This window comes from Falco biarmicus, chromosome 4 (assembly GCF_023638135.1).
Source record: "Falco biarmicus isolate bFalBia1 chromosome 4, bFalBia1.pri, whole genome shotgun sequence".
NCBI lineage: Eukaryota > Metazoa > Chordata > Aves > Falconiformes > Falconidae > Falco > Falco biarmicus.
In genome coordinates this window covers 21,457,287-21,484,096 of record NC_079291.1, presented here as the reverse complement: position 1 = coordinate 21,484,096, position 26,810 = coordinate 21,457,287, and the positions used below count along the sequence as shown (strand labels likewise).

The 26,810-nt window shown below is 38.2% G+C and overlaps 1 protein-coding gene across 1 annotated transcript in view; it reads right to left on the bottom strand.

Moving 5' to 3' along the window:
* Window positions 1–26,810, bottom strand: part of POU6F2 (POU class 6 homeobox 2) — a 253,434-nt gene that overhangs the window by 158,411 nt on the left and 68,213 nt on the right. The window contains exons 2-3 of the mRNA XM_056338528.1: window positions 22,825–22,916; window positions 21,634–21,862 (exon numbers count right to left, since the gene is read on the bottom strand). Coding sequence (XP_056194503.1) covers window positions 21,634–21,862; window positions 22,825–22,916 — 321 coding nt within the window. The remainder of the gene's footprint in view (window positions 1–21,633; window positions 21,863–22,824; window positions 22,917–26,810) is intronic.

The window sequence follows — 26,810 nt, the reverse complement described above, 5'->3', positions numbered from 1 at the left end:
AGATCTGTATCAGCTCTGATAACCTAGTCAAATTACAGCTCAGGTAATTAAACTCTGTGTAACAAATCCTTCTTCTAGTTCAAAGCTAGAATGCAATGTCACTGCAAGCCTTTAAATGCTTCTGCTCCTCCCTAGGAATGGATGTATATATGAGAGGTAGTTGAAGTGACTCTTTTATGTACAGTTTTTAAAGGATGCAGGATGAAAGGTGCTATATAAATGTAAGATATACTTTTTCATAGTCCAGTATCTTAGTGAAAGGTTGTAATTAGTGTAAGCACTGCTTAACATAAATCAGAACATTGCATTCAGCGTTTCAAATGCAACGTCTTGACAAGATGTAGATTATTTTATGTTGCACATAAAAAGCAGCTTGTAGTAAAATATTATAATGATGGTCTGAAGAAGCTTTGAAATCAATAGATGACAAGTTACTGAAATTAGGGAGGCCTGACCTGCTCTGCTAGTACATCAGATAGACTTGGGTTTATTTGACCTTAAATTTTTTGCAATTGTTTTCTTTCTGGTGAGTTCTAAATTCCTTAAACGTTAAAGGATTTTGTTGGCATTACTGTTCTGGTTGCTTTTTGAATCTATTTTTGTTTTATACAAGATATGGTGAATGGAGAGAAATCCTAGGAAAGCAGATTGTTCTTAGCACTGCTGGTTATTTCAAGCCTGTGATTTATTTGCAATGTAATTTAATTATTAAAAATAGACAGTATTTTTATATCTTTCAATTCTGCTATACACCAAATCACAAAAGCCAGATATTTTCTATTAGTGTTTGATAGCATGTGGTTACAGAGGCCATAAAAAAAATAAAGGGCACTTACAGTTTTAGTATAAACTATGATTAATTTTTATTAGGATGATACATTTATATATTATAAACTGACAATTTATTTGTAGATTTTTTTCCTGCAAGTTTAGTAGTTTCCCTCAGTGCAGACTTGTATATGAGATATTTGAGTGTCTAAAACGATGTATGATAAATGAAGTAGCATGCTACTTATACGCTTATCATGTTCCCTGACTAGCAACAGGTTCAGCAAAGGGCACAGCCAGTAAATGAAATTTTCCACCAGGACAATATATCATCACAAGAAATGTATGCGTTGGAAACTTACAAGCTTGCTCGAGATGCGGACAAGGTGTGAAATGGTAAAAAATGAAAAGCAGAAACTGAATATAGTAAATTTCAAATTCAGCTGTATTTCCATATTGGCTGAGTCCAGTGCTTTAACTGTTTGAAGTCACATACTTTAGAAAATAATAAACACATACACGCAAATTTAGCTCAGTTTTAATGCTAGGATAAACTTCCTTCATTAGATATGCTATAACTTCTTTTGAGAAAAGAAACTGTAATGCATCTAGTGAGAACATTTTTTAAAATCCCTTTAGAGTCAAAATATAAAGCAACATCTTTAAATGCATATTTCTTCTTCTGAGTTACAGGTTGAAAATCTGCTCCAGGAAATGTTTATCATAACTTTCAACACTCTGTGGAGAGCACTAATTAAAAATAATAATAAAACACCCAGGGAAACAAAAAAAAAAAAAAAAAAAAAGGAATGGTATCTGTATATTTCCCAGTGGAATTTACTTTGTTTACAATAATATTTCATAATAAAAGTTTCTGACATATAACCATGGAAGCCTGACACACTATAAATACTCCTGTTTTCTTGCAAAAAGGTACACCAAATACCAAGGAGAAACTTCTTGGCATTCTGGTGATAGGTAGGATCATGGCTAAAAATACATTGAGAGTGTCTGTTTATATGGCTACCAGCTGTACAGCCTCACTGAAGAGAGATGAGCACTGGAAAAGCTGGTCAAATCCTGGAATTCTGTCTGAAAGAAGCTTGTGAAACTTCTTGAAATTTTACTGCTACACCGCAAGAAATCTAGCATAATGACATTGACTTGTGTCTATGTATTATGGTAGTGGCTGTATTTCAATGCTCCAACAATTTGGTAAACTGAGTAGCAAATCCTACTCTTTTCTTACATCTGTACTGGATAAAATACATCTCTGGAGAGATTTGGGTCATTTCATTTTAATGTGCACAGTAATTTTAAAACAAGCAGAACATACTTTGGGCCACAATGTCTTTCTATTGGTTTGGGGTTTGGTTTTTTTTGTTTGGTTTTTTGGTTGTTTTTTTTTTTGTTGGTTGGTTGGGTTTTTTGGGTTTTTTTACCAGAAAAGTCTCCCTCTCATCTTTCTCCAACTTGCTTCCAACTAGCAACCTTTCTTCCACATTCCACTGAAAACAGAAGTAAAATATGTTTACAGTCACATTCCAATATCTGTTTCATAAATGTTCTATTCCCTGCCAACATATGTTGTGATGGGCATCTTGTTTGCATGGGTGGAATTATTGCCACCCTATTCCAAAGGTGTTAGTGACAAGTGTCACAAAGAGACACGTGCAAAGGAGCAATATTTCTTTATCAAACCAGAACTAGCCCCTCTTCTGGGAACAGACTTTCCCTCTAAACTACATGGCCTTTCCTCATGGCAGTGCAGATGTGACTTAGCCAAGCATTTTCCCTGGAGAGAAAGAAAGACCCTCTGATGCACCATGCCTCTGGGCAGGATGTGTCACACATTCTCAGGCTGGCTCTCCCTACTGCTTTATTTTTCATCCCATGTGTTTAGGCTTTCTGTTTTGCCCCCACAATGGCAAGATCTTGACCTGACTGAAATCAAAGGCAATTCTGCTATTCCATGCAATGGGGCCAGGACTTCTCTTCACATTTTTGCTTAATTCCAAGCTTTCCTGATTTATGTTCTTTGGCTTAATGTTTAACATTTTTGTGCCTCACCACCTATTGGGACTTACTGTTTCCCTGTCCATCTCAAATCCAGATAAAAGTTTTATTTTGTGATTTTCTCTAACCTTTTATCCTTACAATGCTACTTCAGAACCAATCTCTTTTTGCTAAGACAGATTGCTCTCTTCTGAAGCACAGTGAATCAAAGTCTAAAAACAAACACACAAAAAAAGGCAATGAGACCTCTTCGGGGTTTAAATGGACAGAATTCAACAAATTCCATGCTCTTTCTAGAACATGAGGCTACAGCCTGTCTAGTCATAGTCCTCTGGATATTTAGCTAAGAATTCCCAGTTCCTGCAACAGCAGCCGAAGAACTAACTCTCTAAGTGAAATTAATTAATTTTGCAACTCAGAGGAAAACAAGACCACTGCATGCCTCCAATTTGTGTCCTTTGCACTCCTGCATGAGTCTCATGATCTTTGCTGCATCTGGATCAAAAGACCTAATCTGCTTGGCTGATGTCAAACGAGGGTACGTGAACTGCCTGGTTAACTCTGTCACTGAGCAATGACTGCTGTCTTCCAGGGAAAGGCTCACTTAGCACTGACGCGAGGAGACCTCCTGGGCTCTGTTACCACTTTCAGTGTCGGTACCTCCTGTGCCAGCTCTTTGTGCCACTGTCTGAGTTCAAACACTTGGGCACTGCTCTGTAGTTCTAAAAGCCAAGCCCTCCAATTCATTTACAAAGTAGTTTATATACTATTTTTTCTCCGTTCCTTTCTTGCCATATATCATAACCACCTTTTTGGATGACAGGCATATTTTCAGTGCCATTTGTTTCAGCCTGCCTTGTTGGATGGATTGCAGCTTCCATGAACAATATCTTCCACCCAGTTTCTGCTCTTTCCCCTAAAGTCTCCTGTTACTTGGGATTGTTTTCTTGTTCCATAACATCTTAGTATTCTTTTAACTTACCAAATTGACATTAGCATCCTCGAAACATTCTGTATAAATACAGCAATGTACAGTCTCGTTCATTTCCTTCTTGTTTTAGGATAAGCAGACCTGCAGCTACCCTAGAGATCATCTTTTTATTTGCCACCCTCCTCAGGGGTGTGAACGAAGATAAAGACAATTGAGCTTCAAATATTTATTTTTTTTAACTTATTATCAGAGATAACATGTTTTGGAAGGACTATAAGAACTAATGATTTTAATTGGCAAAGGAGTATGTTTCTTTAACTGTTTTGTACCTTTTTGGCTCTGCTACTTCAGTACCTTTCTAATGGTTTCTTCCTTCTGAGACAAATAATATACTTGCCATTAAAAAACATACTATTCCATAAATTGTCATGTGGGAAATCACAGGATCTTAATTAAGGGAGATAGCAATGATTTAACTTTTATATCTGGTTTCAGAAGCCTGGGGGCATTTTACTCTCAGTTTACATGACGCTGTGGTCTCAAAAGGAGCCGTTTAGTACCTACGGGGCTCCTAAGATCCATTCTGCTTTCTTCCTTAAAATTTTCAGCATTTTGTATCTTACTTTGGCACTATGTACGCTTACCTTTATGGGCATAATTAGTGAGCAAAACAAAGCAAAGCAAAAATACCACAAGCCTAGAGAAATAAGTGCTGGAAAAAAAAAAAGAAAAACATTACAAAATAAATTCTCTATTACAGCCTGTAGAAAACTAATGAGCTGCCCATACAAGTGCCATGTTTATTCTTGCTTCAAAGTACCAACAGATACTAGGTTTGTATTTCAGGCTCTATGTTCAAAGCAACATTTAAGCATACTGATTTTTCGAATTCTTTGAAGCTTCCACAGATTTTTCTATAAGCAGTTGTCCTTTTCTACCTAACTAAAGATGGCTAGGACTGTCATGAGCTGGCAGTTTTACATACCAAACCAGGACAACTCACACTGGCATTAAGGAGTTCTTTTGTCCATTTGGAAGGCCATGGGAAAACATCAGAAGCAGAAAATGCAGTTAAAAGAAAATCTATCTTTACAATTTCTTCTAATTCCCTGAAGACAATATGAGAAATCTTCAACTAGTAGTGTAAGTAAGCTGGATTTATGATATTGCAATATTACCTTGTTTGTTTGTTTGTTTAGACAAAAAGAAGGCTTCAACATGGAGCAGCACTCAGTCTTTTATCATTCTATCTGATCAAAGGCCATGGACTAATATTCCAAAGTATATTAATAATCCTTCTCCTCACAGACTGCAAAACCAGGAGTTATACAGCTCTCCTTACATTTTCCTTTGCGCTTGGTGAACATAATCTTGACTTCACTAGAATTCTTCTGTTTCCATTTTGACACCAGTCAACTATTGATTTTAATGACACAAAATTATCCCTGATATTCACCCTTAGAAGAAAGCAAGATTATATGCCCTGAATGTATGGATACTACAGGATTCATATACTTATTGGGCAGTGGGAGGGATAAAAGAGAGACAGAAACAGAAGTCAAAGGAATTAGACCCACTCTCCTATGTAAAATAAACTTCTCAGTATTTAAAAGCCTACAAAATTTAAATTATGTCAATAAAGATTTCGTAGTGTTTTAAATTAACTGTGGTAGAAATACAGCCCACTTAACTAGGGTCGGGAGGAAAGACAACAGAAAAAAATGGCTTTTGTGGTTCACTTAAAGCACAGCCTCAAAAGTAAAATCCGCTGATTGCAAGTGCTATGAGTATGAGGTTACATGAACTTAATATTAACTTTACAAATCAGGAACTTTATGATGAAATGGATCTCTTCATTAGAAAATCCCCAACTACTCTGTGGTCTGTGGAGACGTTATCTGATCATTCAGTGATGTACTTGTGGTTTGTAAGAATGGGGACCCTAAAGATCATCACAGCCAAAGTCTCTTCCCTGGGGCCTTTTTACTCTGCTGACACTTACTGAAAATCTACCAGCAATACACTCTCCAGAGCAGCAATCATTAACTCATTCAAAGTCACAGGCACAAGGGTCTGGGGTTAGCAACTATTAATTAGTGTAATTATTCCCAGGATGACAATTACCAGCTGCAGGATCCACTTAACATCTATTCTCAAAACTTGTCTTTCTCCAATGCTAATGTTTCTAATAGGTTCATTTACCACCATTTACTGATTACATTCACTATGGTGTATTGTTTCACAGGGACAGGACGGAAAGCCAATACCTAATATTGACCTTTACAGTATCCTGTGATTAGAAAGGCTGCTTCTACCATCATTAGCCACGTCATTCTATTGAAAAACATATATACTGTTTGTGATAGATTTGTGATATTTCTCCTCTTTCAAATATGCTTACAAAATTAATTTTCTGGAGAGATAACATGGTGTGTTTCAAACTATATTCTTCAATAATGAACTCGTTCAAACTAATACGTTGCATATATTAGTTGTACAATTTGATGTTTAAGACTATTTCAGCTAACGGTGATACGCACATGGTATAATCGTAAACCTGATACTCAAGTCTTCATTAGAAAAGACTAACAACAAGAAGAGGTTAATGTCCACAGTATATGTTTCCTTGGCAGTGTCCAGATCATGCATGGTACTGAGCCATATTGAAACCCTGTGTAGTTCAAAGAAACTAGAATCTTGTCATTCATTTAAATCAGACCTATATATTTCCGAAAGGAACAGAGAATTAGAAATAGCATAAATTTAGCTTTACCTGCTTAAGGAATCTAACACAGCTCTCCTGTGAAGAGGGAGGTAAGATGTCCATAACCAACAAGACTTTGGTAGGACATAGAGCTAATTAATAACAGAAGGAAGCAAGCCTTTGATAGGAAGATTTTTCTCTAGATTTTGAAAATTGGAGGTATTTTAAATCCATGATGGGACCAATTTCACCAAATGCTTTAACAGATCCTACTGATTCCAAAGACTATTAACCTTCTGCCAAATCAGAGCCCCACGTTTCAAAGTGTGTAAACTATGATAAATCAGAAGTTGTCATACACGGAGACTACAGAAGGAGGAAGTTTATCTGTTAGAAGGTAGTACAAGGGTTCCTCTTTCCAATACTGGTAAAGTCTGGATTACTGAAACAGGAGAAATATTTTCTAGTACAAGAGCAGTAGAAGAGAGCAGGGAGTATGGCATCATGTTATTCTGACATGTTTCTCTTTCTTCGTTCTCCAAGAAGCTGACAGCAAGAGCAATCAGGGATGTCATACACTGGATATCAGCATTCAAAAGGGATGGAGGAACAGAAGTATGGCACTACGTTCTCTGCAGAAGCATTATTTCTTTACTCTCACTATATTGATGAGTCACAAATCAAAAGAGAACACATTTTTAAAACTGTGTTGCTAAACTGTGTTTCAGAGTGGTAACATGCTATTTTAGCATATATTTTAAAGGGTCTCCTGGACAGTGCCTCAACTACACAGGAGTAAGTGGAAGCAGCAGTGTTGCTTTTAAATGTGCTGCTAGATTGTATTTGTGAGCATTTGATGTTCTTTTTTAATAACCTCAAGTAAAAGGCTGAATGAATTCAACAACAGTAGCTGAAAAAAGTGCAATGATTCATATTATAGGAAAATGGAGAAAAGGATACAGGACTCTCCACTGAACACAATCCTATATTGTAGGCAATCTGTGATAACACCCTTTTCATTTCAGTTCAGTCCCATAAAATTACCACTAACATTACAACTCATGCAGAACACAGATAAATGTAAAAATGTCACAGAATTCTTCCAGATGGGACTTTTAGTTCCACTAGATCACCATCTACTTTTTTACTTGTCTAATATTTCATTACAACCTTCCATAAGTTAATTTTCTTTCCACTGACCATGTAAATCACAAATCAATTTTCATTTAAAATGCCTGACTACAGATTGCTCCTGAAAGCTCAAAGCATATGCTTCAGTGAGCTCTCTAACATTCTTAATGCACATTAGAAAAATGTTGTGGTTTTTTAAAAATCTTTTTAAAGGAATTAATTTTACATTAAAGTCTGGCATGAGACCCAAGTAGTGGTATTCCTCTCCTCCCTCTGCCTCTAAAAAGCAGGTACATTTTGGAAATGTAACCATATGTAGAGCTAAAAGTCTTTCATGATAATGACATTTGTTCCTAAACCAAAAATTCAGGCAAAAATATAAACTGCTTTAGATTTGCAGAAAGCAGACATGATTACTTAATCCCAAACCCCTACTGCAATCATGTACTTCTCTAGGGGAAAGAAGACAGAAAAGGAAGAAAAGGAGAAAAACCATTCACAGTTGAGCTAGTGACTGTGCTTTCTTGGAACCATTCTTTTTTCTCATATTCTAACAGAATCTTTGTTTGGGCTAAAATATATGACTGAATATTGTTAACTTTACTTACAGAAGCAGCCACCCTAAAACCAATGGGATATGCCTATGAGACAAGGAGGATTCAACCTTTACAACAATCTATAAGAAATGTGTTATAGGAACGCCCAGAAAATATCCTGAAAGAGTATTCTCTAAAATGTTCTTTTCTTATATTAATTTAAACATAGTGCTTCCCCCCTTGCAAATTTGTAAACATACATATGGCAGACTGGTCTTGGGAAACATGGTTTCTATGTCTGGTTTTTCTATTCTCCTGTTAAGAAACACAGGGCAGTCACTTTGCTACTCTGTGCCTTAGTTTCCCCGTTAGTAAGCAGATCATTAAAACGACCCTTTTTTTCATATTAAACAGGACCACTTAAATGCGTAAGCTTACATATGCATCGGCATTTACTGAATAGCAAGAGGCAGGAGTGATCATGTGGTCATTTAACTCTTTTTGTAGGTAGACTACATTTCCTCACACCTGGAATTTCCATGCTGTTTAATTTCAGACTTTTCATGTTATTGGCACCTGAGAACCTCAAACCAAACCCTGAAGGACAAATACTCCAACAGAACAACCTGGTGTGGTGGGAGAAGGAAGGGCTGTATCTGCTCTTGGAACACGAAGGAATTGTAACCCTTTCTAATGGCATTACCCCAGATCACTGAAGTCTAGTTGAACTGACTACGTGCAAGGGAAGACAGAAGCATGGATCCTCCAAGTCTCTTTCCTGATCTGAACCCACATGCAAGTCTTCCCTTCACTCTCTTTTCCTCTGCTCACCTGGCATACTCATATTTACCATGTCTCCCTCTACCTTTGGGATTTTCCTTCCATCTCTGAAGTTCATTTCTGTGCTGTTTTGCACCACTCTATCACAGCTCTTAGCAAGACAGTACAGCTTTGAATCCCAAGTTCTTGAAGCACTCTGACATTGGGAGTCTAGCTTGGGGGTGATGGAGAGGGTGTCAGTTTAAATAAGGCTGAGTGGTCATGACAATTGAAAGTAGTTCTGCATTAAGTGCAGCTCTTTCTCATAATGCAGTATGTCAGTGCTGACCAGTGAAATGGGGGAAGGGAAAGGCTCTCGAGTCATCTCTGTAAATAGGGTCTTGCCAAACCATTTGCAGGTTATAGTCAGCCAAACCTTGAGGGTCTTCGCATGGCGTTTTTTAAAACCCAAACTCCCAAATGTCAGTGGGGCCTCAAGCATCACATCTAATGTGAATCTGCCTCACTAAACTCGAGAGCTGAGGGCCTCCAGATTTGGCTCTGTGATGGCATATCACAATCACCGCTTAGAGCTGACCACTTGTAACAGTGATGTGGAATTACTTCAGATATGAAGAGGTGTGGGGAAAAATGTTTACTTTGCTTCCTGGCTTAGAGAAAACCCATCATCTAAGAAGAAAGCTATTCACAACAGCCAAGTCTCCAAAACAGTCTATTAATAGTCACTGGAAACTTTCTGGAGTAGGGATTACCACTGAAGACAACCTGTCTGGTAATCTAGCAAGACTTTTAAAGTTCACTACTGTAACTAAACACTGAAATAGCTGGTTGGGTTATCTGACCAATCTGAAAGGCTATTTTTGAGATTTCTTTTGGAGGAAGATTTCTTAATAGTTTTTTCAAAAAACTACTCAATGTGGGAGATGCCTGTGAGTTGGTTCAGTTGGGTGGCTAGTTTACTTTTCTTCTTTTTTCCATTTGCCTGGACAGCTCAGGGCCAGAAGGATGTCCTTTTGGGTTTTACCTTCATTCGTGTTTTTATTTTTCCACTTATATTTCTTTTTGTGGCTTTTTGTTCCATCAGCAATGGGTTGGCAAATGCCTTTAATGATCAAGAGGTGAGCAACCAAAGAGGAATCCAAATTGCCGTGGTCAGGAAGAACACTAGATACTTGAGCATCTTTCCATTAACTAGATCCTCTACCTCTTTGCATGATAATGTGAAATTCTTCTCAGGAGGAGCTTCTATTTCACAGCCTGCTGGATAGAGGCTCCTGGATAAGTGAGCTAGCTGAAGTTTAAAAGGGGCAGTAGAAGTATACGCACATGCTCATAGATACAGGCTGGGTTGTGAAAAAGAAAATATCTGAAGGCATATTAGAAAGAAAAGGAAAGCAAATACTTCTCATGAAAATCATGCACTCTCCTAAGAGTCTTTTCACACACACACACAAGTTTTCATGTAATTCTGATTACTTCTTCATGAAGAGACTAACATCTGTACAGAAAAGTTGGGAAGCCTGTGTTTCCACTATGAATCACACACCAGCAAATATAAATCAGAACTTCAGATTTAGATGTCTACATGCCCATCTCAATGCCTATCAACAGATTTATATGCACAGAACATTTAGGCATTCAGTTTTCAGCATTTTGTCAACAATTACTAAACAGAACATTACAGCTGCTGGTGGCTAAAATCAGAGCTGTCAAGTTAAATTTAACTGCAGGTGCTGATGGCAGAGAGTTATTTATTACGTAAACCATATAGACCTGCAACCTGGGCACTCAGGGCTCTAACAGAAGCCTCTACATAAAGAACGTATCTCTGAACCATCAGCAATGAGGATTTGTTTTCATTGCATGTACACCCATCACAAATTACTGCTTCCTGAAGCACTAATACAGGTTTAAGGCTATGTCAGCATTAGCAAGTAATTTGCTGCAGTATGAGAGGATCACTAGATGGAGACAGTTGGTTCTGAGTCTCTTTCCCTCTACTTCTAGTCCAGGGTTTTTACTTTGGACTGTATATACTCTGGTTTCTTGCACTGAATGTGCGGGTCTTGAAACCATAATGGGGTTTGGGCCAACTGTTGGTTTGGGGCTTCATATCAACACCTGGCTCTGGGATGCAGTTGGCATGCACCTGGAGTGGAGCTTCTGGTTTAGCTTCCTCCAAAAGAAATCTGGTCTGTGCACATCAAACTAACCTGAGGCAAACAGTGGGAACAAATGGATTAATTTCAAGTGTGCTCTAATTCTGTAAACCAAAATACTTCAGTAGATGCAGCCTGCCATACAGTAAGATTTATTTTATGAACAATGGCTTGCCTCCTCCCTTCCTATACCACAAACGTTCCCCTTACTACTACCAGTAAGTTAGATTTCTTAGCCCTTGTGTCTAATCTCCACCATGCTATTTATGAAATGATCACATCAGGAGACAAAGAGAATGCAAGTGGAATGTGACTGTGTATAAATTGTTCTGTATTGGAAATCTCATCCCATTCTGTTATTTACTTTTCTCCAAGTAAGATATAATTATATTTGTATAGGTATAGGTATAGATATAGATTAGATGTTACATTACAAAGCCACAAGGGTTCCTGATCTTGTTAACATGATGGTTGTCATTGTTTGGTTTTTTTTGCATGAGCAAAAGCTCATTACTGAGAACCCTTGTCATTCACATCGACTTGTGTTTTCTTAATGGAGCATTTCTGAAATGAATGGCAGGACATACAGTTCAATTCAAACTGTACCTTGGAGTCCTGCTCCCACTGAAGTCAATGAGGCTTCAGGATAAAGGAAGCGTTATAGTTTGTGTTTTTACAGGCACACTCTAGTCTCTTTTTCAGGTTGCTTTAAAGGAGGGCCAACAGCTCCTCAAATATTTTTACTTTCAGGTATTATTTCAGCTGGTCTATTTGGCTACCTTCTATACTAGTTTACTTGCACACTGACAGTCTCCTAGGCTCAAAAGATTCTATAGTTCTTTCTATTCCTTGCAGTGCGGTAGGATGCCATAATGCAAATACCCAAGCCTCACCCTGTCTCAGTTAGTCAGAATGGGTATAGTTTGCTGTGCAGAAGAGGTGAACTAAAAACAAGTCTCACTGCTGGGGAGGGTAATAGCAACACTGCTTTTGCATCAATCCCCTGCCAGGCAATCCATAGACTGACACTGATGGTTGCTCTGGAGGGAATCACTTACCCTCCAAGCTAGAGGTAAGATGCCAGATAAGCAGTAGCCTGTAAAAAGGGATTAAAAGAAGAGAGAAAACCAGGGGGAAAGATTAAGATAATTTACCCTTGTATAGTGTATCCATCATAAATCCCATTGTCAGTATCTATTGTTCAAGTACCTGACAAACTTCTGTTTCTATCCCCTCCATAAAAGCCTCCGTCATATGGAAAGTTGCGTACCTTTCATGGTTTTATAATAAACTGGAAGTGAGTAACAGTGCGATATCAAAGGAAATAAAACTCCAGTTGCTATTGCTGCTGGGGTTGCCTTCTGAATGTGGCTTATACAATATTTCATCTGTGCTGACACCTTTCACTCTCAATTATTTGGCTGCTGTCAAAACAAATCAATCATATTATAGCACTGTGTCTTCATGTTACCATTCCACTGCAAGTTAGCTGCATTAGCTTTGAAATATATGGAAGTATAAAATTTATCTCTATTATTTATTTAATACAACTTTCTCCCTTGTGAGTTATCTCACAAACATAGCAAACTCAAATTATCTGATGTCAAACGTTGAATATATATAAATACCACTAAGAAATTTTAAAATAATGGCACTCATGGGAACATAAATGCATAAAGATACACTTGATAAGCCTTATACTTGCAGCCAATGATTTTCTTCTGACAAATGGAACAAATAGTATATGTTTTTAATTTTGGTTGCAACTGGCCAAGGTGCTCATATTAGATAAATGTAATTTCATAAGACATAACTTTGAACTACCACTCCTGCTAAAGCAGAGCAAACCAAAGATTTAAAGAACGATTTTGTTACCAGTAAAATGAACAGGGGGTGGGGGAGGAAGCTGGGACCGAATATTTTTTAAAGATGCTATAGTGCTGGGAGGGGAACACGGTCTTCCTTTACAGTTCACAAGCATTGATTTGGGAAAGGAAAAGCTAAAATCTTGAAGAGAAAATCTGAAAGCGATTGCTCTGTTAGATTGCTAGACTTACACTTTTCAGAGAAGGTGTAAAAGTTTATTCTTGAGAGGTTTTATCCTTTTAAAAATAGACAAGAAAGAAACAACTTTCAGATTGCCAATAAATGAATTTTCTGAAAATGTACTACTATCTTTTTCTTGTTTTTTAGACAGGATTCATGTCCTGTTACAACTGCATCTTCTAAAATACAGAAGCCCAATATAGTGGGAAAATTACAACAGGTTTATCACCTCCAGATGTTTACCTCTTCTTCATTTATTACTGCTGATATAACGGGAAATCAGCTACAGAGTAAAAAACACATTTAGGAACATTTGCGTTGTGAATAACCAAGCTGAAATGTAAAGGATGGACAGAAACAGTGCTGGATGAGGAAAGGGACAAGAGGCTGAAATGGGATCTGAGAAACAGAAAGTCAAAGATATTCAAGGATCCGATTATATAAATCCAAAGCATCAGCGTTGACTTCAACGGAATTAATCATGGAAGTGAAATGAGAAACTTGCCTTTGTGCTGAAGATTTATTTTTAATATTGCATAATTTATCATAACCAAGCACAATTAAGTGAAAGAAAAGTCTGTAAGATATGTCAGATCTACAGCAGATTAAGTTTAAAAGCAATATTACTGTTAAAATAAATAAGGGGGAAAAAAAAACTATAGCAGGCAACAGTTTAAGAACCCATATTGTGTTGGATATTACTAATCTTGGTGGAAACTTCCAGTGTTTTTATGGGCTACAGAAGGTCACTGTAGGTCCCAAACAAGGAAAATTCACCGTATTACCGCAGCTACTCAAAAAGGTCTATGAACCAGAGCAAGACTTCAGAATTTAGGACATTTAGCAAAGATCTAGCTGTGTCTGAGGAACTCAAGGCATCTAACAACAGTGATTTGAGCCACTCTGTAGGAAAGCACAGCGCTCACTATCTGCACATTCATTCACAGGTAGGAAGAGAGTTGCAGAAAACCTGCATGGATTGCCTGCCATCATACGGGACACCTGGGGCGGAGCACAGAGCCGAACACAGGTCTCACGTCTGCGCTCTCTGCTACATGTGTCAGAGCAATAGGCTTGTAAAGACAAAACGTTCAAGGAATGAAAGCAGCTTCAGGGATCAGCGACAAAATGAGAGCGAGGCCTGAAGATCTCCATGAGCACAGATTTCTACCCAAAGGACATAAATTGTATAGTGGTCTGGGGATGAAAAAACTCAAGGAAGTTTCACTTTCATCATTCCTGATGTCACCAGACAGGTCCTGTTCCCATTTCTAGAGCAATCTCAGTGGCAGACACAATTTTTTTCTCAAAAAACAGCAGGAAAAAAGAAAGATGCTGTAAATGTTTCAAGATGCACAATCTGTAACTATTTTAATAAGAGAGTAATAACACACCTTCAGAACTTTCCAAGATAATTAAGGAAAAAAAAAAAAAAAAGACATCTCCATAAAAAAAAAAAAAAGGAGGTGTATGGTTCTGTGGCACAGAACCACACAGACTTTAAAGAGATTTAATTTTAAAAAATTAGCTCCCAGGTAGTAGGCTTGTATGTTCCATGCATTCAAAACTCACACCATTAAAAATGACCATAAACCCAGATGGTCAATAGTGTCTTTGTTGTTTTTATGAGTCCCTAAATAAATATGTGCTTGATTAGAATCTCACTGGTCTATCAAGAACACAATTTTGTATCCAGGGAGTTTTTAAAACATGAATCATAGGGATTTTATTAATACAAACACCATGGAAAAACAAAGGAAATTAAACCACAAAGACTATAAATGTCTGACTTAAATCCACTAAAGCAAGGAAATTAAGACTGAAGGCTGCAAATCCATCCTGGTAATCCTTCTACAACTCACTCTATTGCAGTAAAGAGTCTTGGATCAGTGTATGAGTCATATATGCATACATCATATAGACGTACCCTTCTATGTGCATGTGATCTAGATGTACCTACCTATTTGCATGTAATCTACCAGTGCATGAAGCATGTACACTACAATGCGGAGGTGAGGAACAGAATGACAAACACTAGTTAGGATTTTCACTTGCATTTGAAATTTCTTGGCTTTTGTAAGATTACAGTAAGTTAAGTGCTTCACATTATTGGAATGAGTTTTCTCTACATTAATTTAAATTGTCACGGTCTAAATTCAAGAAGAAGATTAAAGGCTCCTGGAAACAGGTGCAAAGATATACTTTAAAAGCAGCATTAAAATGCATCCATGTTCTGGTTGACAGAAACTTCATTTATAATCCTGCATGTAAAGCATTCCTGCCAGGAGCAGTACCAGTCTGAGTCAGAGCTTAATAAAGGGGTACATTCCCAGAAACGCCCAGGTCTTGCACACCAGTCACGCCACAGCTCCTAGCCTAGTGGTCACGTCTGCTAGAGGGTAGTTAACCAACAGGATTTTGGTGGAAACTTTGGGGAGGTGCAGACTACTTCTGCATTTCCCATCTGCTTCTTGGCTACAAGTATGGAAACTCAGACACTGCCAAAACTTGGCCTGCAAAGTTTAAGTAGGTGTGAACACTTTGATTTCAGAATTAATTTGATTTACATCACATCATTACTCCCCACTGATGATGTTCCATAACCATCAGCAGCGAAAAAGTAGGCATGTCAGAGGTCTATTTTGGGTGGAAGGCAACAACCGAGCACACAAGCATGAGGACTACTGCATTTTAATGCCTCTTTCGGTAGGCCTTTAACTTGTGGGGCAGAAAATCCAAACAACAAATAGCTAACACACTGGGAGTGATCAATAAACAACTAGTAACTAATAAAGCCCTGAACCTTTCACATTCCCTCTGTGAAGGCAGCAATTTGCCACTGAGTAAGATGAGCAATCAACATGAGGCCATAGCATTCCCACAGGAGAAGCCTAGGATGGTGGGGGAAAACCAACCACACAAAACCAACCAAACAAAAAACCAGCCCAGTGAGGTTCGTTCTGCACTACCTTCAGAAAACCAGGTTTCGCCCTTTCTTCCAAAAGCGTATGTTATGTCTCCCAAACAGTACATTTCCTGGGACACCAGACGGAGACACAAAGCCTTCTACCCATCATTAGGGATCCCTGCCTACTACTTCAGCTTCCCTACAACACGCTTTGGATGGCATGCAGCTGTTAGCCTGAGGAAACCTGCTGTAGTGGTTGCTAATCCATAGGCATGCTGTGCATGCCACAATGTGCTTAAGGAAGCACAAATTCATGCTATTTCTTCCCATGTACGCAGGTAGGGAGGTTAGTCTTAGGGGGTGGCTAACCCCTTTGTTTAAGTGAGCTCTTCACAGTGACTGCATTATGCGTTTGAGGGCTTCACAGAAATTGCTAGTTGAGTGCAGCTCCTTTTCTTGGTTCTTGTCACTCTTGTTCTGGTTGTGTTAGTACACTGCAGAAGTACCTGGGAATAAACTATTCCTCTAAGTGAAACATCATTTTGATTATTACTGACATTGGTGCTCATTAAAATACATAAGTGAAACACTGCCTTTCTGTAGACTCTGAAAGCTATTTCATGTTACTTGAAGGGGAATACAAATGAATAGGGACTGCATCATGTTAGTTAAAAGGGGAAAATGTTCTAAAAAACTGGAATTGGGACTCTAGATCAGTAAGCAATTGAGGTTTGTAGTTTACTTCTTTTCTGTCTCTTTTTTGTTTTTCATCTTTCTCTGATTTCTGGGTGTTTTTTATTTTTAAGGTGTGTGTACACGGAGGAACGGAGGCAGAGCATGTTTACTTTATCTGTTGCACAATTAATGATACAAATCTATGTTCAGATGAAACGAGATCTAATAAATGTAAACAATGCCTTTTTTTCCTTTTTGTTACCACTGTCTTCACCAAACACTCGTTTTGACTAATGTCAAGCAAAAAAAGGCCTTTTAAATTTTTGTTTTACCATCATCTATGTCTATTGTTACCCATATCAATGCATTTTAATGGCTGTCTCCTGCTCTCAAAATGTTTAATACATTTCCCCTTCCATTGTATTGCAGCTAAAATATGACCTGCTGCTGTTTAAATAATGTAATTTAATGATTTCACATTTTCAGCCATGCTAGGTTTCCTTTCAGCACTGAAGCCTTTCACTAATGATTTGGGGAGATAGTTTGTTCTCATTTCTTTCAGAACTCAAGACTGCGAAACTCTGACTTGGAAATAAATTATTGACATCCACTTTAGGAACAGTATAGTATGTAGTGGAAATAAAATACACAAAGTTTCAGTGCCATGAGGCTAGAATCTCCAACTTGTTGATTTCTTTCAAGATTCAAATGTCATTCAAGCTCTGTATCGGTGGATGTATCTAAAATACTGTTGTGCCATTGCTATGCAATGCAATATATTTGGGCCAAACCTTTGCAGAGAGACTCCCAAATTCTTATCCACAGTGCACGAGTGGCCAGCAGCGAGCTGGCAGGCAACACCGTGCTAGTTTCTTCTTATTTCAAACACGTATGGTATACTAAAAGGATAGCTAAAATGCATTAACTTCTTAGCTAAAACTGCTTTGGCTGTCATGGAAAGTGAACAAAGTGAGGGGACAGCCTTTAGCAACTCCTCAGCACTGGAATACCTTCCCATTATTCAGTGATTTCTGAATATAATTTTAACCCTGTTGATTTCATGTTGAAAACAAGACAGAACAAACTCAGCCCCCCCAACAGGTATCTTTCTATTCAGATATACATAAATATTACACTGAGATTTAAAAATCAGACGGGCTTGAGGAAAGAATGTCTTTCCATTAATATCAGCTCCCAGGCACTACTGAATACTCGGAGATTAAGCAAACACTAGTCCCTTGGGGAGGCTCTTGAAAAGGATAACTAAAATTAAAAAAAAGGAACACACTCCCCAAAAAACCTGGCAAAGGAGATGCAGAAATTGAAACTGTTCAGCCCAAAGAAAAGTTTCCTGAAGACAGAAAGTTCAATATTGATGAACTCCCATTTGGACAATAAGAGGAAAGCTGGCAGGGTGTTTTCTGCATTAAGTCAATAAGGACAGACCAAGAAGCAATGGACTAAAAGCAGCAGGCAGGCAACATGTTGTCTTGTAGGGTACCTGCCTCACCTCTTCTCACAACCTCACCATTGCTACTGTGACACCTCCAAAATTTTTGGTGATTAGGAAAGGATAGCTGTGTTCCAGCTCTAATTCTAAGAAATGCTGATTGGAAAACAGGTGTGTAAATTCCTTGGGACAACAGCTTTCTTGGATGGTTTTTAAATTTTTATCTTCAGTGCTTTTAAAGGATTACAGTGAAAAGTTATGTTTGTTGATTTTATTGTTTTCTTCAAAGAACTGTTGGTGGAAAGCCAGAATTCCATAGGTGAATCTGTGTTATGTTCAGGGATTTCCATTTACTCTAAAGCAGATGGCTCTATTCTGCCACCAACCCTCTGGCATCTCAGTTAAATTGTATTCTTTGCATATTCCTCATGCATATGAAATTTTCTTAATAGAAGCCAGGGAAAACATGTTTTTTTAAGTTTCACAGCAAGAATTTACACATTCACCTTCCTTCTTTCTGTTCACACCATTTGACTTATTTGCTCAGGGAACGGATCTCGTATTACACTGTGTATGGCAAATGACAGCGTAATGAACAGAAAATAATCAAGTATGTATCAAGAGAAGTAGTTCTGAAAGAGGCTTAGCCTAAATCTCTTTCTACTTACAGCAACAAAATTCCTGTTGACTCAGTGCTGGATCAGGACCATATAGCAACTGAACAATGTAAAATAAACACATTTGGGAAAAAAACATTATCTTACTTCACCCCGGACCAGACCTGAAAGTTCCCGAGAATAAAATCACTTAAACATGCATGTGGATCAAACAAAATGAAGTGGTATTACTTCCTTGATCGGCATTTAGTCTGATTGAAGTACTCTGTTAGATCACAACTTTTCTGAATTCATACGTTATTCAAAAAGTCTTCAGGGTGTCTTTTGAGTTACCTAGCTGGGGTAGTTTGTGATGAAGAGGTTTAGAAGTTTACTGATGAGAGAAGAAAAAGATGACAGAAGACCCAGCTCACAGGAGCTGTGGCCATCTGTGCTTGACTGCACTGAAATTCAGGGACAGCATGCATGACAAGAGAAGTAATAAGACAGGTTAGAAAACGGCATGAAAACATTTCCCCCAGTCAACTAAGTCGATTGTGCCACAGTGAGGTTTAAGACAGATGGTCTGATTTCACCCAAAAGGCAGGAATTACCAAAACGGGGTTAAAGCATAGGCTTCTATGAGTATACCTGTAAAAGCGCTGGCTACAAAACAGAACACATATTCTATGATTATCTTTCAAATAGTCACAAAAACCAGGGACCAGAAGTCAATCACTGATGATACCACACAGCTAAAGACGGTCTCAGCACTCTCAGCTGACTCCTACCTTCATTCACACATGCATAAGGTAGTGGGCTACACAGGAAGCAACAGAAACTTACAACTGTGTTTCAGGGTTCTCAAGAGCTATCTTGACCAAGTTACTTCATTTCCTTGTGTATCAGTCTCACTTCCAAATGAGTGCAGTGGGACTTGCTTAGAGGGTTGGGAGGGAAGAGTAGAGAAGATGACAAACAGCAACGCAACTAGGTGAATTCATGGGTGCTGTTCCATTTAGCTACTTTATGGAAGATGGGATTGCATCCATAGACAGAGCTGTACCTGATGCTCCAGCAAGTCCCGATTTGATCCCATGCTTCTATCTATCTGTAAAGATTACAGAGGAAACCTTTTCATCTGGTAAGGTCATTGCTTGCAAAATTTATTTGGCAGCAGAGTTACACCTTTTAGCTAGCAATTAGACACCCATGGCTAAACTAAAGAGCAAAGGTTGCCTGGCTTAATCCCTACCCTCCAGCTTTGCAATACTGGGTGAATAAACAACGTAAGAACTGCACGAGCTTATGTTTATTTATAATACTACATACCCAGCAACTATAACCTGGGGCACTCCAGAGTGGAAGGATACATTTTTATAATGCCTGTTTCTTCATTAAGATTTCATCATCCACCTACGCTAAAAAGCCACTTCTCCTTCACTTTGTTATATCTGCTTTTACCCACTCCTGTTCCCACATTATTTTTTTAATCTCCAGTTCCCTACTTTACATGCACTCTCAAATTTTAAACAAGCAAAATTTGTGCATTAGTGTGTCCTGTTCATCTATGATTTATGAATGACAGGTTCTTCGGTGCAGCTTAATGGTATGAGAGAGACATTATTTTAAACATTAAAGTGAAAACCATTTACAACTATGATAAGAGAGGTCTGTTGACATTAAACTTTAAAACATGCACAAGGTAAAGGCAAGTAGCTGCCCCAACAGGTGAGAGTACTATGCATGCGGTTTGTACGGGAGTTTGTTCAACACAAGCTGTCTCTTCCTTCTCTCTGTTTCACAGCCTGTAGGATATCGTGCTTCAAACAAGTCATCTGCTAATCAGCAGCCACCAGAGTTTAATAACTAGAAAGTACTTAGGGCACCGTAATGCAGAGCACTCATTTAAGAAAAAATTACCATACTGTCTGAAAAGAACTCTTCCTAGCATTTACATCAGCAAGAAATAAAATAAATATATCAAAAGGGCTAAAGCTTTATTTTGATACTTGTTGCTCACATCTTTATCACTTTCACACCGGACAATCACTTTCTTGCCATCCTCTTCCATGAAAGCTGTGCAATTCTATTGTAAAATATTGGCTAATACTTACCTTGCTATACTTGGTTCAGTTCTGTTGAGCAGCAACTGCTTTCTGAGAAGCAAGCAACATAATTATGAACAGTAAATAAATATATCTGTATTTTATATTATATGTGTTTGGATTGAGTACTGCTGCTAACAGTGTTAGACACATTAATTGAACAGCAGAGACTACTAGGGAAGAACAGTGATGTTAGAGAACTGTTTTTCAGTCTGATTTTAGATTCCAAGGAGAATGCAGCAGGTAACTTAGGGTAGAACTGTTGCGAACATGGTACAGCTCAGACAACGGGCGGGATACACACAGAGATTAACTTTTTGCTGTTGACTTTGGAGTCATATAACTCCCTCAACAGCTTGGATGAGGATGGCAGAACCTTACTGATAAAGCAGACCTCCCACAGCAAGAATGAGAACGAATATTTGAGGCACTGATGACAGCTGAGAAAACTCTTAGTTGCCCCTACTCTTTCAGCTACCCTCAGTGGTGAAACAGAGTATTTGTCTTCATGCTGCCGTTTCAAGTTTTAAAGTGAACTGTGAGTAGGGAACATTGATCACTGATGACAGAAAAGGCTAATGAATCATTCAAGTACTTTGCATTACTGACGCATAGAATCTAAGACCCAAACTCAAATCTGTTCTGATAACAATGCAAATATCCCTTAAGTATCTCTCAAGTATTAAAAAACAATCCAAGTACTGACTTTCAATATGCATCAAGAGCAACATTTCATTGGAAAAAAAGAGATCACTCAGTTTAAAAGAGAGAAAGTGAAACAAACAGGCAAAAGAACCTACTGTAAAAATTACAAACATGACTTACCTTGTAGATTTTGCAATGGCAAAGTCATGATGCCTCCTGCTGCAGCTGCTGCTACCAGCCCTTGGATGTTGGTGAGATTTGCTGTAGGTAGAGTTAGGACGAGTCCTTGTTGGCCCCCCAGCTGCCCAGCCATGTTGAAAGGAATAAGGATCGGCTGATTCAGGGCTGGAGTGCCTCCTGGCATCACCCCCGCTACTGCTGAGGCTAATTGTTGGGCTGTCAGTAACGGCTGTAACAAAACACAAACAGCAAACCTATTTTACTGTGCATAGCTCGGTGTTACACACTTACATACAACTCTTCTGGCTTGGAAACCTTTCATGTTCCATTACAGACAGCACAGCACAGCACTGCTTCCAATATCTTAAAGCACATATTTTCACCAACACAAAAAGTTTTGACAAACTTGACAGGCTGAAGATGTAAGCCTTACAATCACGTAGCCTGGTAGCAATCCAGTACCATCTAGACTGGAAAATTCATTACACATGCACCAAAGATAATTTATGAACACAAGAAGGCCTAACTCAAGTCAGCACAGAAGTACCTAAATACTAACATTTCCCAAATTTCCCCAGTTGTATACTGATCAGTAAAAGCAGAAAACACTACAGTAACAATTACCAGAAACTCTGTGGACCAAGACTGTACTGGAAAGTGGAAGAACATTGAGTAACCTCCTAGAGTACAGCTGAACTTGGATAAAATCGTGAAGTGATATGGGAAATCTTTTAAAATATTTACAGTGTCATACTATTATGCCTGCATTTTGCTCTAAAGAAAATAAATACCTGGCTTAAAGGATAATTAAATGCCTTTACTGACACAGGAGCTGTGTGTGACAGGCAGAACTGCCAGAGCCAATAAGGTTGCATTAAAATTGCACGAACTTTTTAATGTTAAATTATTACATGTATTTAAAAAATAACTTATATAAGAAATTAAAATAATTAAACCTCCTAAATATGCAAAACTGCTTAGGTTTTATGTTAGAAAACCATACAAAAAGCTAATCTTTCCAAACAAGTAACTTTTAAAGCATATGTGATACATACACGGCCCCTTTTTGTAACACTAAATGCAGCCAAACAATCATGTTCTCTATATTACACAGATCCAAGATGACCAACTGCAGTTATTTACTTTTCATCACATTGCACATCTCGATTAGTTGAAAGGAAACATACTGACCTGAGGCCCAACAGGAAATGCAGGATGGGACTGACCAGGTTGGTGCTGGTCTGCTGGGCTCGTGTCAGGCAGCACTGTGTTTCCTCTGGCCTCTGAAATCCAAGGAGCAGATTGACTTTAATATCAAGCCTGGGGACTGCCACATTACCTTCTACTTTGATGCCACATTACATCAAGCTGAAAATGATATGTTAAAGTGCTTTATCAATAACTCAAGCACTCAAATCACTTATCAGCTGCATAAATTATGCTGAAATTCATTCAGACCAGCCAACTCATTCAAGGAGCTACAAAAATCTGACAGCAGTGAAACTGAAGATATCATCAACCCAGCTAATGTGGGTTGCGTTATACATCAATTTACATACAGTACATGAGCACTCCGCGTGTGTGGGAACTGCATTTTTTACGCTTAGGTGAGCATCAGCCATTCTAATTTCTGAAAGCAGAAATTATCTGAAAAACAATCAGGTCACATCTACTTTGTAGCTTAATAAAGTATTTTCTTTTGTCAGTTAGTGAGGCAGCAAAGGTTGTACTGTGTGCAATAAAAAGGCACTACAAAAACTGAGAACAGGTATGCTTCCAAAGGACAGCTTCTTTTCTAAATTGCATGTGGCGGGAGATGAACAAAATTCCGTGAAACCAAAGATTTCCAGCATTTATTGAGATGTTGAGATCCAACAATTGAACTATATGCTGGGTACTAATGACTTGCTAAGCCCAGAACACAGTCCAGCCCTACTGGATTTTGCTGAAGTCTGTAATACAGATTTGGAAAGGAAAAAGAGAAAGAGAAATGTCCTATCAGTTGCAAGAAAGTACCAAAATATTTTCAAAACTACGTCCCAATCCTCCGCTTCCTCTGGCTGAAGGACTTGCATTGATTCAGAAAGTTTTTTGGTGATCAGGCCCACATTTACCTTGGAAGCTGAAGGAATGACAGCAGGTATCAAAAGTAGCTGCAAGACTACTGTGGTTTCTTAAAAAGAAAACTCTAGTAATGGTGTCAGTTTCCCGGTTGGTACAATAGTTCCTGTTCTGTTAGTTTTTTCTGATAAGTGGTTGAAATTCTAAGTAAACCTTAACAAGATGTTCTTTTCCAATGTTTGTCCTATGAATAGCAAGTGCAAGATAATTCAGAACCAGTTTATTGGCACACCCTGGCGCAGTAAGGAAAAAGGATATGATTCTGTCATACTTATAAATTTTAAAGAGGGTATTATCAGCTCATTTAAAACAAATTCTTCTATATATTCTCCAAGGGGACAGATTTATAAATAATGGAAATGTGAAGAAAAAAAAACACCCTTCAGCATATTAAGGTACAAATAAAATTGACTGCTACATATTATTCAATTGACTTCTATCTCTACAGCAAGGTGTCAATCATAACAGTATTTTAGAATAGGACTAAACAATAAATTTGCAGAGGTTTTATGCAGAAATCTGGAAATCTGATTAATTTGTAATATTTTCATGTGGTCTCAAAAAGTCAGAAACGGACGTTGCTTTGGGAATACTTACAGTCTATCGAAATATCTGATTTGAAACTAATAAAAATATACAGACTTGCTGACATTTTATAAAGTGAATTCTATAAAAATATGTTTGGCATTTTAATGACCACTGTCATTTAATAATGAGAACAAGCTGACCTACTATAATTGGTGAGGACTCCAACAGTGGCCTAATAACATGCAAAAAGAGACACAGTCACTAAATTTTTTATGTGCAATTTACTCATCCAAGTTACTTGAAAAGAAAGAAATGTAACTAGATATGGGAGATTCAGCGAAAACTGTTTCTTTTAAATGCATTACAATCCCAGTGCTGCTGCTATGCCTAAGACCAAAGAGAGGTTTTCTTCAGTATGGGTTCCTCCTATACAAAATAAAGTGTTATGTTACTAAACACAATTTTACCTTTGGTAATTTCCACATATTGTTGTGGGGTTTTTTTAATCTTCTCATCACAGCTGTATGTATAAAGCGATATTAGATCAAAGGCTCAATACCAATGAATATATCACTCCCCATTAAGATCAAATCTTATAAGTCAATTTTGTTTATGTAATTTTAAAGGCTGAGAATTTTGTCTTTGTGTATGATTTAATTAATATTAAAACAAGCTCCTGATAATCTGTCCTGTCATTAAATTGTCCTATGAATGCTCTGGGAGAACATAACTAGAGTGAAATATTCAGTAGAAGTCCATTTTATTGCATTTACTACAGCTTGAGCTCTCAGAAAATAAGTAAGAAGTTCTGAAGAACAATGCCTGTGCTTTAGCATTTTTTTTTCCATGGTGCGGCTATCCTGAGAACCACTGTTTTCTCTTATCTGTACCCTAAGGATTTTGCAGTATTTCATCTCACAAGCTGCGTGTAGTACAACTGGGTTATACTGGTTTATATAGGACCATAAAGCCAAAATTAATTACACTCCTTTCCTTTTGCATTGCACTAATTGGAATCACTGAGGGTTACATTCCTTTCATATGGTCACTCATCGCAGATGATGTATCTTTTTATTTCAGTGCTATTTTTAACACTCTGCTGCTTCTAGCTCACTTTCCTTATGATGCAGGCATTTCAGCAAAACAGCATACACTTTCATGTGCATGAATGTGGTCTTACATGGCACCCGATATCAAATTATGCATGCCATATTCTCAGAGCGAAATTCTCACATTTCCTCTCATGCCCCTTCTAATCTACCCACCCTAAAAGCTGCTCAAGAGTCAAGATTTTTTTCAAAAGGCACAGGAAAATCTTCCTGCTGGGCTGGCAGTAAACACAGTGAAGCGAGGATTTCAGGGTTAAGTTCTGTTGCATCACACACGGTGACCGCATTTGTTCCTGGCTGTACACTATCTTTGCTGAGACGCACAGGTCAAAGCTCCCAGGAAAGCAAAGCAGAGCAAAAAACACTGGTGGAAGGCTACTTTACCTCTTCTGTCTCATAATGTTGACTGGGTGGATTCCTCTGGTTTCAAAGGATCTGAGGAGCTGGGAGAACTCTGTGTCACAGCTACTATTTCTGATTCACAGACGCATTGCTACTAATTTGGAAAAATACCTTCATTAAGACCATTACCCTAAACTGGCAGCGCACAACCCCCCACACTGTTTTTCCCCCTCTGTTTTACTGCCTTTATTTGGGATTTCATTAGTTCCAGATGCTGGCATGACCTCTGCAGGTAAATTATTCCCCTGTCCAAATTCCAGTCCTCACTAATAATAAATGGTCTGTCAAAATTTGGCTTGGATTTTTCCACTTGTCCAGATCCAGGCCATTACCTCCTGTTAGGCTATCCTCCAGCGCTGCTCAGATTTCTATCCGCGAGGGGTATGGCGGCAAGGAACCAGGATTCATAGCAATCCCTATGGAGCTGGGGAGCTACCAGTAGCACCTTCTCCGTTCTCAGCTATGACTGGAGAGATTTTATTCTCATAATACCTCTGATTACTGGTGCACAAGGGGTAGGGGGAAGGTAGTAACGGGGCACCTACTCTGGAAAGAGAAATAATTCTTCTTAACACCATTTGCCTAGGCAGGGAGCTAAGACTTCACTTCTAACTGAGCACTGCCATCGCAGCCTAAGCAGACGAGTTCGCTCAGTGGTACCGTATGAACAGACCCAAGTGCTACTGCCATGGTACAGGCAGGACCGCAGACAAGGCTTTAATATTTAATAAGCAGTATTCATCATATGTGATTCATGATAAATTAATTATAAATTATATAATACATACACTCACCTCTCATCCTGCCAAGGGGCTGGAAGGGCATGACACAATAAAAAATTGAAGTGCACTGTAAACATTGTAAAATAACCCTCTTAAAATAAAATATTATTTAAAATAAAGCTAAGTAAAACAAACGCAACCTTTTTCTCCCCTTACCAAAAAATATAAAAAAATGAAATCCCCAAAACTAAGTAAAAAATCTTGTTGAACAATATCTGTTTCAAAAATGAGAAAA